The sequence below is a fragment of the Canis lupus genome, chromosome 31, assembly GCF_003254725.2.
Source record: "Canis lupus dingo isolate Sandy chromosome 31, ASM325472v2, whole genome shotgun sequence".
NCBI lineage: Eukaryota > Metazoa > Chordata > Mammalia > Carnivora > Canidae > Canis > Canis lupus.
In genome coordinates, this window is record NC_064273.1 from 2308851 (window position 1) to 2321533 (window position 12683).

Sequence of the window (12683 nt, forward strand, 5' to 3'; positions counted from 1 at the left end):
ATTATAATACTAGTTATGGAGAACTTTACTTATTTTTATGTGGTCATTAAGATAAAATTTGCTAGAAAAGCAAAATATGTATACATAAAAGTAAAAATATGGAAGGATATGTGGTGGGTAATTTTATTCAAAACAGGAATAGTAAGTTAAAATAATGAAGAAGTAATGAATTGTTACAAAAGCTTATTCACACAAGTAGAAAAATAATGAAGTAAAGGATATTAGAACAGTGGTAAAATAATTTTAAATTTCATATAAGGGCTATTATGATAACAGAAAGAATATGTTTCAGGAGAGATGGGAAATATCATGCAGACCCTTCTAGAATAGTGCATCTTACTCTGAGCATCTGGAACAACTCTGAGTTGGGTTCTGAGTGGAGTGGGTTCTCCACTGAAACTCTCATTGGATTCCTTGGAATACTCTCCTACGATCTGGGCTTCCCCATAGATGGTACTGCTACTGGTACAAGAAGAAATATGCTACTCATTTTTTTCTGCTTGTATTGTATCTCTTCCCAAATCCTGTGGAGGGTTTTGAGGGTACAGATGATACTAAGGAGTTCCATAGGCTCTGTTCCTCTTCCATTTGTATTTTGAGGAGTGGTTACAAATTTCTCTAGTATGAGTATAGTGTGAAGGGACTAAAAAGGTATTGGGAGTGCAGAGAAAGAAAAAAATTTCAGATTTGGAGGAGATGTACTGATTTGTGTATCTCACTCTCCAAATTCTTTCTCAAAATTTCCTGGGTGCTATATGTTTCTGACACTTTCAAAGAACAAACATTTTGCACTAGGTGATGACAAATAAATAGTAGAACTTGAGTTGCTTCTATCCCCAAAATAATATTAGCCTAAGGTCATCTGTAATTCTCTATAGCCATTCCTTGTGCAATAACAAGGTATCTGTTATGTTCCCTATACTGGAAGATGCATAACTGGGAAGTCCTTGCTTGGGAAGAAGATATTTTTATCTAAACCCTCTGAACTTGGTGTCATATTAGAGAACCAAGAGTAATTATGACTTTTATCCTGCACTCTGTAGGTAACTAATTTGCTATACTGTTGAATTGTTAAGATATCCTCTGTTGCCTAGTTAGCAAGAATTTACAATTTTCTCATTTTTCAATAGACATAATCTAATTTATCCTCTGGGTACCATTCAGGGAAGATTTTGGGCACTAAATTGCATGCAACTCTTGGGTAAGATTTTTTTACCAGAGCATTGGATTGAGATTCCCTTTGGTATCTTAAGGTTACTAGTAATATAATAATAATAGTTTTACTTATTGCATACATATGGCCCTGGCACTTTGCTCCCTACTTCCATTTCTGATGTATACCATTTGTCTTTGAAGAATTCAGAAGTGCTGTGTTACTAGATGATAGATAGATAGATAGATAGATAGATAGATAGATAGATAATTTTAATTCTAGACACTTGGACCACACTCTTAAAGACTCCAAATGGTTACACCATTATATGTCCATCCTCCTCTAATTCTTTCATTTTGGTATTATAACTACTTAAAAGCTTATCTTCCATGTTAAATTCCCAACTTGAGTTCTATTCACATTTATTCCTATAGTGCTTTTGCATTCAGTAGTTAAATGCTAAATACGTATTGGGTGAATTAATGAATTTTTCTCATGTTCTAAGTTTTCCAAGTAGTAAATACAATGGAGTAGTATGTTTAAAAACCACTAACATGGAAATAATCAGACCTTCTAAATAAATAAATAGCATGGTGGCAATGAAAACATGAGAATGACTTCAATATTTTTATACAGAAGCAAAAAACAAAAGAAAACAAAACACTATTCTGCTCATATGAATTAATAGTATAACTAAGGTTACCAATTCAACAGATAAATTTTTCCATTGCTGAGCTTGTTAATGAAAAATGCTACTTTTTTCTAATGAAACTTACACAGTACAAATGTTTCATAAGCTTACTATTTTATCCTACAAGTACTTGTATGCTAAATTTCTTTAAACCTTTCACTGAGGGTGAATTTTAGACTGGCAGTTTCAAATCACCATCTGCAGTTCTAAGGCTGAAATTTGTAAAGGTATAATTAGAAGGGGGAGAGAAGCTCTCCAGTGTCCACAACACAAAATGTCAATGCTGTTAACAATTAAATGTGATAACATTTAAATAATGTACTTCCACTGACACCCAAAGAATAAAATCTAATCATTAGGATGGCATCTAGATAGCAGATGATTTCACAGGAAAGTGTTCAGACCTCCATCAAGTTAAGAATCAATAGAACCTAGGCAACTGTGGTAGAGTCAAAGACAGCCTCAGCTCATGAAAGGCCTTTCTGTGCTAGAGCTATATTAAATTATCACAGCTAATGTAAAATCAACCTTGGTGTAAAAGATAAAAGGGTAAAGTTCTCACAAATGATCACTTATCACTCCATTCCGAAATGCATACAGCATTCATTATAGATCGAAATGCCACTCAAATTTCATCATTTAGTAGGGTTTTGAAACAACCAAACCATTAACAGAAGAGAGTAGCTTTTTATATTTATACAACCAGTGACTAATGAAACATTATACCCTATGTGCGAAGAGGGAAAAAAAAATAAACTTTATTTTGTAATGAACCCAATTGGAGCCCTTTTAAAACACAGTGTAATACGGTTTCACTGTTTCATCGAACCTCTCATTACTTGTGTCAATAATCCTAGGTAAACTACTGTTGAACTTCACAGCATTTATCTAGCAGCATGAATAACATTAATCTATGGGGTGCTTTTGATGAATTGTAGTTCAAAAAGCAAAGCCAAAAATGACTTCTTACAAAGTGGTTAGGGAAGTATTTATTAGAAATATGTCAACTGCCAAATACCTAAAGGTGGCTTGGCTATTTAGAAAATCATGCTGTTGGCTAGCTTGCAAACACTGGGAAAACATATGCATTTGCTCCACTTGAATTATTAAAAAAAAAAAAAAGGAATGGCATACTTTTCATCTAAGTATATTATTTTTCTATCACTTCCCTTCTAATTCTTTATATTCTTTATGTCATATTGCTGTCGACACAATGTGACATGCTATACAACATGCCCTCAGGTTCCCAAGAACTGTTAGTGAGAACCACTTAGAAAGCTCAAAGTGAATCAGACTTCACTTCAATGGCTGCACAATCTACACATATAGGTCAGCATGAACTCAGAGCTACTCTTGGGTCTCGCTCCAAGGATCTAACTTATCTCCTTGACACACCTAGTGCTGTTATACTCTTTCCAGCGGTAAGCCTGTCAGGGTGTGTCTACAGGGCTTTAACACATTTAGTTCCAATTTATGAGTTTAATTGGATTAGGCTGATGTTTCCCAAAAGTTGTAATCCGCACAATTCATAGGATGCTAGAAATTAATCTTCAGCTATATCATTCAAGGACTTTATATGTGGACAGTCTGTTTAATGCAAGCCTTCATTTGCCTTCAATAGCAAAGTGATATTAAGAATTGACAGACTGCATACATTAAAGTAATTTGAGAATAGGTAAATTGTACATTGATTTAATATATTCTTTTTCTCCAATTTTAGCCTGCATCATAAAATAAATACCTGGGGAAAAAAAACACAAACTGAATTAATTGTTTTTCCCTAAAATAAAATTTCTTCACAAAGAATTAGACTTTACTCTCTCCCCCCAAATTCTTTTTTGGAAAGGCACAGAACTAATTCATGCTTCTTATAATATTTTTAAATTATATTTATGGGAAAGATATCAAACAAATATAGTCTCTCCATGGTTTGTAAGAGACACTGGATTTATTACAGCATCATGTTTTATATAGCATTCTTTTGGAATTCTGTAATATTGCATAAAACACAATAACTGTCTTAGAAAACATTTTCATGGTGAAATATGCAGAAGATTTTACATTTTTTTAAAAGATTTTATTTATTTATTCATGACAGACACAGAGAGGGAGAGAGAGAGGCAGAGACACAGGCAGAGGGAGAAGCAGGGTCCCCGCAGGAAGCCCAACATGGGACTTGATCCGGGGTCTCCAGGATCACACCCTGGACTGAAGGCGGCGCTAAACCACTGAGCCACCCGGGCTGCCCGATTTTACATTCTTTAATGCTTCTTTCTCTTGGAAATTCACAATATACCCTGGCATATTTAATAAACCCTGAGAAGTCTTACAATAAAGAAACCTGACTAATTTTTATTGCATTATTTATCAATCTCAGAAAAATTCATCTCTATCTAACAACATGTTAAAGCTATTTCACGAACAACAATTGTGGCTTTCGAGGTTTGGAAAAACAGAGATTGTCTCAGTCTTGGGTACGGAAATTTCTTTCTGGCATTTTGTTATATTTAGTCAAAATTTTTTTTTTTTAATTTTTATTTATTTATGATAGTCACAGAGAGAGAGAGAGGCGCAGAGACACAGGCAGAGGAAGAAGCAGGCTCCATGCTCCATGCACCAGGAGCCTGATGTGGGATTCGATCCCGGGTCTCCAGGATCGCGCCCTGGGCCAAAGGCAGGTGCCAAACCACTGCGCCACCCAGGGATCCCCATTTAGTCAAATTGTGATATTAGTGCAGGGAAAAAAAAGTGTCTGTGACTATTTAAAATAATTGCTCATAAGAAATTAATGTAGTTATTAATAGTATACACATCTGTCCTTGCTACATCTCAGCAACATGCCATAGAGAGTACATAGTATATTTTTTATGATATTACAATCAAAATTAACTTAAAGTAAAATAGCTTTCATGATTGTGATTTATAAGAAAAGCATTTATTTGCAAAATTTAAAGGAAAACATTATTTACTAGTCACTAACAAAACATTTATTTACAATAAAACCTTTTACAAAAACAATTTTTATTTTTAGTGTGCTGTGATTTAATTTTATTAGTTTGACTTGGAAGACATTAATTGTGAATCTTTTATGAAAAGTCCTTCTGAAAGAAAAAGAAAACCTGTTTAAAATTTTGTTATTCTAAAGACTGTGATCTTAAAGTTTTTCAGGTCATTCATTTTTTTCACATATAATAAAGTCAAAAAAGTACTCACCATGTACAATGAGAACATACTCTGCGCTGCTTTGGCCAATGGTGTTTGTGGCTTCACATCGATATGTACCGTTATCCGTTTTGTTCAGGAAAAGAATGTTTAGCTCCCTACCACTCACAACCATTCGGTCAGGATCTGGCAATTCTCCACCATCCTTTGTCCACAAAACAGGTTCTGGCCTATTGGATTTAAATATGCATACAGAAAGGAAACATGAGAAAGTTTTCATATTATGTGAAGTAAATAAATCAAGCAATTTATAAATATTTTACAATCATTTTGTGCATATCCATATGCTAACTTCTATAAGGTACCAAACAACCACCATGTTCTCACTTGGAAGATTTGGAGATATAGCAAAAACAATTTAATTCTATTCTTTTTTTTTTTTTTAAATTTAATTCTATTCTGCTTAACCAAGCAATTGTGTATTAAGGAACTAATTTGTTGAGTAATTATAGCAGTCCTGTGGCCCTGATCCTGATGCTAACTGCTCATACCTGCTCATACCTGCTATTTCTGGAGGACTGCTTTATTGGGCTCCTAGAGTAACCTTTTCCAGAAGTACTTGGAATTATACCTTTGCACTTGAGGCTACTGTTGTGACACAGTTTTGCCTGAAACCTGAAGCTTTTTCCCCATTACCTTTCCTGCTTTTCTCACCCCCCTACATATTTTTCCTTTAAGTTCTTTTTTTTAGTCTCCGGTTTTGAGATACAATTGACAGCTATACACTATAATGTATAAATGAATGATATGATGAATGTGTATATTGAAAAATAATTACAATAGCTTTAGTTAACATCCATCACCTCATAAAGTTATATTTTTCTTGTGATAAGAACTTTTAAGATCTATTCTCAGCAACATTCAAATAAACAATACAATATTGTTAATTATAGTCAGCATGAAAAACAAAAACAAAAACAAAATTATAGTCAGCATGATGTACATTATATTCCCAGGACTTATTTGTCTTATAACTGGAGATTTGTACCTTTTGACTACACCCGTTTCTCCCACTACCCTATCCCCCGTCTCTGGACACATTTATTTGACATTACATTGGAAGTATTAGTCAGAGCAATTAAATAAAATAAAAATAAAAGGCATCCAAATAGGAAAGGAAGAAGTAAAACTGCCTGTATTTGTAGATGACATGAAATTAAGAAAACCCTAAAGACTTTACCAAAAAACTGTTCAAACTAATGAATTTAGTAAAGTTTTAGGATACAAAATCAATATATAAAATCAATTATTTTTCTATACATTAACAATGAACTATCAGAAAACAATTAAGAAGACAGTCCCACTTACAATTACTTCACAAAAGTAGGTGAAAAATCTGTATAATAAAAACTATAAGACATTGATGAGAACAATTAAAGAGAACACATACATGCTCATTGTTTGGAACCTTAATATTAAATATCCATACTACCAAAGTGATCTGGAATATTTTATGCTAAGAAAAATGTCAGTCAGAGGAAGATGAATACCATGATTTCATTTATATGTGGAATCTAGGAAACAAAACAAAAGAACAAATGGACAAAAAGGAGGGAGGGAAGCAAATCAAGAAACAGATTCAATTGTAGAGAATAAATTGATGGTTATTAAAGGAAGGTGGGTGGAGGGACAGGTGAAATAGAAAATGAGGAATAAGGATTGTACTTGCTGTGATGGGCACTGTGTATTATATGGAAGCGTTGAATCACTATACTGTACACCTGAAACTAATATAACATTGTATGTTAAGTAACTGGAATTTAAATAAAAACTTAGAAACAAAACAAAATAAAAATAAATAAAAAGATTCTGCACAGAATGGAAATTATTAACAAAAAGAAAAAGCAATTTAAAGAATAGGGAAAAATATTTTCAAATCTTGTATCTGCTAAACAGGTATATATCCAAAATACATAAGGAACTTGTACAGCTCAGAAGCAAAACAATGACCCAATTAAAAAATGTCAGTGGAATTGAATACATTTTCCCAAAGGGGACATACAAATAGCTAACAATTACATGAAAAAATGTTCAACATCACTCATCATTAGATAAATGCAAATCAAAACTGTAATGTAATATCACATCATACCTGTTAGAATGCCTATCATCAAAAAGTCTAGAAGTAACAAGTGTTAGAGAAGATGTGGAGAAAAGGGAGCATTTGCACAGCATTGGTGGAAATATAAATTGGTATAGCCAATATGGAAAATAGTATAGAGGTTTCTTAGAATATTAAAACTAGAACTACCAGTTGATCCAGCAATTCCACTTTTGGGTGAATATTCAAAGGAAATAAAATCACTATTTCAAAAAGATATCTGTATCCCATGTTCACTGCAGCATTGTTTATAATAGCCAAGACATGGAAAGAACCTAAGTATCCATCAATGGATGAACAGAAAAAGAAAATATATTCCAAATATAATGGAATATTATCCAACCATTGAAAAAAGGAAACCCTACTATCTGAAACAGCATGGGTAGACCTTGAGGGCATTAAGCTAAGTGAAATAGTGATACAGAAAAAGACAAAAACTGTATGATCATACTTACATGTGGAATCTAAAAAAATGTTTTATGAGCTTAGGGAAACTGATAGTTCTCTTTTGATTAAATTCTTGCAAAGAATTCCCATTTCAAAACCTGCTTATAGGAAAGAAAGAATAAATGAACCAGGGATTTCTGTCTTCAAATATTTTACATACTTTTGTAATTATTAGTTATAGGAATAGTTAATAATACCTACTCCATGGGCTGATAATGGTAGCTATCCTAGACATGTCACTAATAATTTCTACACTTCTCACAAGAATACTACGTTTTTTTTTTTTTTAAGAGTACTTCTGATACAATTTTTTTTAAATTTAACGAATGTGAGAATGTTGGCAGAGATATTTCCAAACCCTAGTCTGACTCTGCAGTTAAGGCTTTGTCTATTACCTCTTGCTTTCTAACATGATTAATAATTTCCTACCTCTTATATGTCTAACATCTATTTAAACATGACTTTATTATATTAGAAATTATTTTTGAAATGGCTTTGATCATTTAAATTTGGTGGAAATATTTTACTCCCGTTTTGTACTATAAAGACAATGAGGACATGTACCTTGATAAATGATGCCTATGACTATGGCAGCTTTTCTAAGACAGAAAAAATATATTTTTTAAAAATTTTTGGAGAATTGATAAAAGTTGTGAGCCAAGGAATAAGAAGTTTAAGAAATAGTATCAAAACAAGCAGATCAGCAATGTGATGAAAGAATCCTTTAGGGGATCCCTGGGTGGCGCAGCGGTTTGGCGTCTGCCTTTGGCCCAGGGCGCGATCCTGGAGACCCGGGATCGAATCCCACATCAGGCTCCTGGTGCATGGAGCCTGCTTCTCCCTCTGCCTATGTCTCTGCCTCTCTCTCTCTCTCTGTGACTACCATAAATAAATAAATAAAAATTAAAAAAAAATAATTAAAAAAAAAGAGTCCTTTAGTTTGGGGCACCCAGATGGCTCAGCAGTTGAGCATCTGCCTTTGGCTCAGGACGTGATCCTGGAGTCCCGAGATCGACCCCCCACATCAGGCTCCCTGCATGGAGCCTGCTTATCCCTCTGCCTACATCTCTGCCTCTCTCACTGTGTCTCTCAAGAATAAATAAATAAAATCTTAAAAAAAAAAAAAGAATTCTTTAGTTTAAGTAGTAAAACATACTTGGGGAGAACAGAGAAGATAATCAGGACTGTACCCGTGAAACTTCTGAAAGGACATTTTATAGGAAAAAAAAAAAAAGAGACAAAGAAGCTAGTTATCCAAAAGAATTGGAAAATATATTAATTTATATCATCTGATTATATAGATAACTTATTTTCATAGTATATTAAATAAAATCTAAACCATTAGTATTTCTCAACTTGCTTCATGTAGCCCACCCCCATCAGCTGGATGGTCTTGGAATTTACTAATTCTTATGTTAAAACTGATAGCCTGGATAACTGTGTACCTTGCACACTCTTAATATCCTTTGAAGAGGCAAAACTGTGACTCACTGCATATAAATGAAATACTATTAGAAGGTGTGTCCTTTCTACAAAGCCACATAAGGCCAACATTAAAATAACAGTTGTATTGAGGATAACTTGCATTTTAAAAGATTCATCCTTAAAATACTATTTAACAGAAGTCTTTTATTAAAAGGCAATATTTTCTTAATGTATAAATCAGAATTTTGAAACATACACAGATATGCATATGTATATACTTATGCATTTCCATACAATCAAAATTATACCCCACCAAGCCCAAACTGTCATAATTTTTTTCTGCTTGTGTTCATAAGATTTCAGTCTCCTCTTAAAGTATAGGACTCTGTAATCGTGTAAGTTAATTTAGATAGATATTTTTAAAGTGTGTATATAGAAATGAAGTTAAAGAACTATTTAAATTATAGTCTGTATATAAAAAATGTTTTCTAAAAAATAATTCTCTTTTTTTGGGAATAATGAAAAAACACCTGCAGGAATGGTAGTGTGTGTCCCAACCAACACTGAACACTGCAGGATTCTTGATCCTACTGTGTATGGTAAATCTTCAAGGTGGAAAAAAAAAGTTAGCACCATAAGACACAATTTTAATGAAATGGAGGTTAGAGTTTATACATCGATTAAAAATACCCTACACATATTCCAATTAGTATTTAAAATGTTCAAGCTTCTTAATATCACCATAAAAATATTAAGTGGTTTAGCAATTCTTGATACAATTTGTGTTTCATCTTAATAAAAGGGCCCATAGGCTTTCACTAATTGGAACCCAGAAATGATTGAGTTTCTTGCTGCAAATGAATAACAATCTTCCCTGCTGGTCAGGTAACCAAAGGAGATCATTTAAAAACTGGTTCCAGTCTATAGTTTCTATGTGATAAGGCTAAAAACAGGAGTTACATCAGGAGTAACAGGACACTGACATGGCATCAGGCATGAGATAACACTACATAACTCCATAGAGAGGGCTTAATGTGGTCAGTCCAGTTTCCCCTGTAAAAGCCCGGATAATTAGAATTTGGAAATTGTCTTGTATGAAATGATATTCAGATCCTTTAAAAAAAAAGATTATTTATTTATTTATTTATTCATGAGAGACACACAGAAAGAGGCCAAGACACAGGCAGAGGGAGAAGCAGGCTCCATGCAGGGAGCCTGATGCGGGACTCGATACCAGGACCCCGATACCACGTCCTGAGCCAAAGGCAGATGCTCAACCACTGAGCCAGCCAGGTGCCCCAATATTTATGTTTCTGTCTATCAAAACTATAGGGATAAAAACATCTTTTTTTTTTTTTTTCCTATGCACCTAATGGCGTTTTGCAGCTGTTCTTCATAGGGTGACAGAAAACAACAAAAAATAAAAGTGAAAAAAGAAACCAGACATGGTTGCACATTTATTCTCTGGTATTCTAAGGTCTTGGTAGAGTTTATTTACCTTAATAGATTTTCAGAAAAATCACTATTAATTTAGTATTTTGTTTTCTATGTCTCTAAGATTCTCTGATATCTTCAATAATTAATTATTTGTAAATTAGTCTTAGAAATGAATTGCCACAACTCCCTCAGACTAACAGCCTATTTTAGATCTAGAACTTAATAGAAACCTCATTTCCAGTAAAACTCTTTATTTGGGGTGCTTATTCTGTAAAGTCAAACTATAGGAAGAGTCCCTCTAATTCTTCCAGCTGTATATGTATGTGTATGGGATCATTATTTCTTAGGTATTGATGGCAGTGGAATCTCACTTTGCCTTCTTAACTCTCATCCTCTTTCCCAGCTCATGCTTGAGAAGAATAATAAAGAATAAGAAGATCAGGTATAGAAAAGTAAGTGTCATGATGCGCATCTCCTAGAAAAGAACTCTCCTGGTGTCTTGCAGAAGTAGACAGGGAGCAAAGGTCTTCCAAACTTTGGAACAGGTGCACTCTCTAGTATCTTCCTTTTCCCAAATGGCTATATCCCCTGGGAGTGCCTTTTCCCTCATAAGCACAACACATGTTGGGCTCTAACAATAAAACTAGTCTTAGGGAAATGAAACTTATTTTTCCTAAATGAAGGAAAATAAAAGTTGCTGTAAGAAAATTCAAGTAAACACCTCGTTCTGGCTAGAAGAAAAAAAGAAAGAAACTTGCAAATGCATGTATCTTACATTTCTTTCATGTGAGACAAAGCAGGAACTTATATTTAATAACTTGGTGTCTGATATACTTAAGATTGTATGGCACATGAAGATGACTATTGCCTTTATTTCAGTTTAGAAATTCCCAGGTGGTAGGCAATGTGATCGAAGATGGAATACCAGGGGGATTTTTTTTAGCCAGTTGCTCCTCTATTTCCCATGACAGTTTCAATCTACCATGTGAGAAAGTGGGAGAAGTTACCTAAACATCTCAATCCCTTTTTCTGCTTTCAGCAAAATTATACTGAAGAGTCTATGTATAAAACTTTGCATTCATGCTATCAAATTGTTAGCAAGATGGTGAAAGAGAAATTAAGTTCAAACTGCAAAATGAGCTTGACATTCAGTTCAAGTAGAAAAACTTGAATTTATTGAGTTCTAGGAATAAGGTCTCTGAGAGAATCTAGCCTTGGCCATTCTTTGTTGGGTGGATTGAAATTGCATCCATAAGCCACAGCCCAAACTTTGCCAATCAAGTGAGGTAGAAGAAGAAAAGAGAAGAGGGGAAAAAAAAATTAGAAGCTGATATTGTTCGTTCCTTTTCTTAAAATCTAAAATATAAGTACAAAGCAAGTTCAAGGAGTAGCCTTTCTTAAAGCTAGGCAATCAATTTAAAATATAATTTTGTAACGAGTCTCTGTTGGAAGCCAAGGATGTGGCTGCTATTACTTGTGGAGCTACTTACTACATTGACCACTTCAAATGTAAAGATACACGAAAGGTTATTTTGTTATTGAAGATCAAATAAGAGGTTTCTGAAAATAGCTGTATAAATAACATTCTGCATATATTTTAAATCATATTCTTAACTATTATAAAATGTTGACTAGGACCTTGGAGGGTTCATCAAGCTGTGATTTTTTTTCCTCAAATTTGATTGTTGTGCAACTTAATTACGATGAAATTAGCTTTTCTTTTGTGTTATGGATTTCATACTTTTAATGGAAGCAATTCTTAAAACATCAAGTAACTTTTACTATTATTCAAGTTCACTTTGAATATTTAAAGTGAACTTTACAGTTGAAGTTCATTTTAAAACATAATCAGTGAAAAACATTTATGTGTCTGTCTTTATAGATACAATTTTGCTCAAAGGAAAACAAAACTTCAGAAACATTTATAGTAGTCTTCAATGAGTCTCAATGAGTTTAATTACCAGAAAATGTTTACTTTTACACTTGTAAAAAAATGTAAATCTTATGAAAGAGATCAATGAAGATTTTTGTGGTTATTTTGTTAAAGCATACCTATGTACTTTTGACTAGGTACTTCATAAGTTTATATAGTTATTATTTAACGAATATCAATAAACAAATATGTGCAAGTGTTTGAACCTGAAATTATGAGAGATATGAAGAAAATAAGCATCTTCTCTCTGTGCTGTTATATTTTAGTAGTTTAT

The 12683-nt window shown here is 33.4% G+C and overlaps 1 protein-coding gene across 4 annotated transcripts in view; it reads right to left on the reverse strand.

The window, feature by feature from the left end:
• The window catches only part of CADM2 (cell adhesion molecule 2), a 1069595-nt gene that overhangs the window by 87226 nt on the left and 969686 nt on the right, over window positions 1-12683 (reverse strand). For all 4 annotated transcript variants that reach the window (XM_025450022.3, XM_025450023.3, XM_025450020.3 and 1 more), the window contains one exon: window positions 5058-5236. In XM_025450022.3, coding sequence (XP_025305807.1) covers window positions 5058-5236 — 179 coding nt within the window. The remainder of the gene's footprint in view (window positions 1-5057; window positions 5237-12683) is intronic.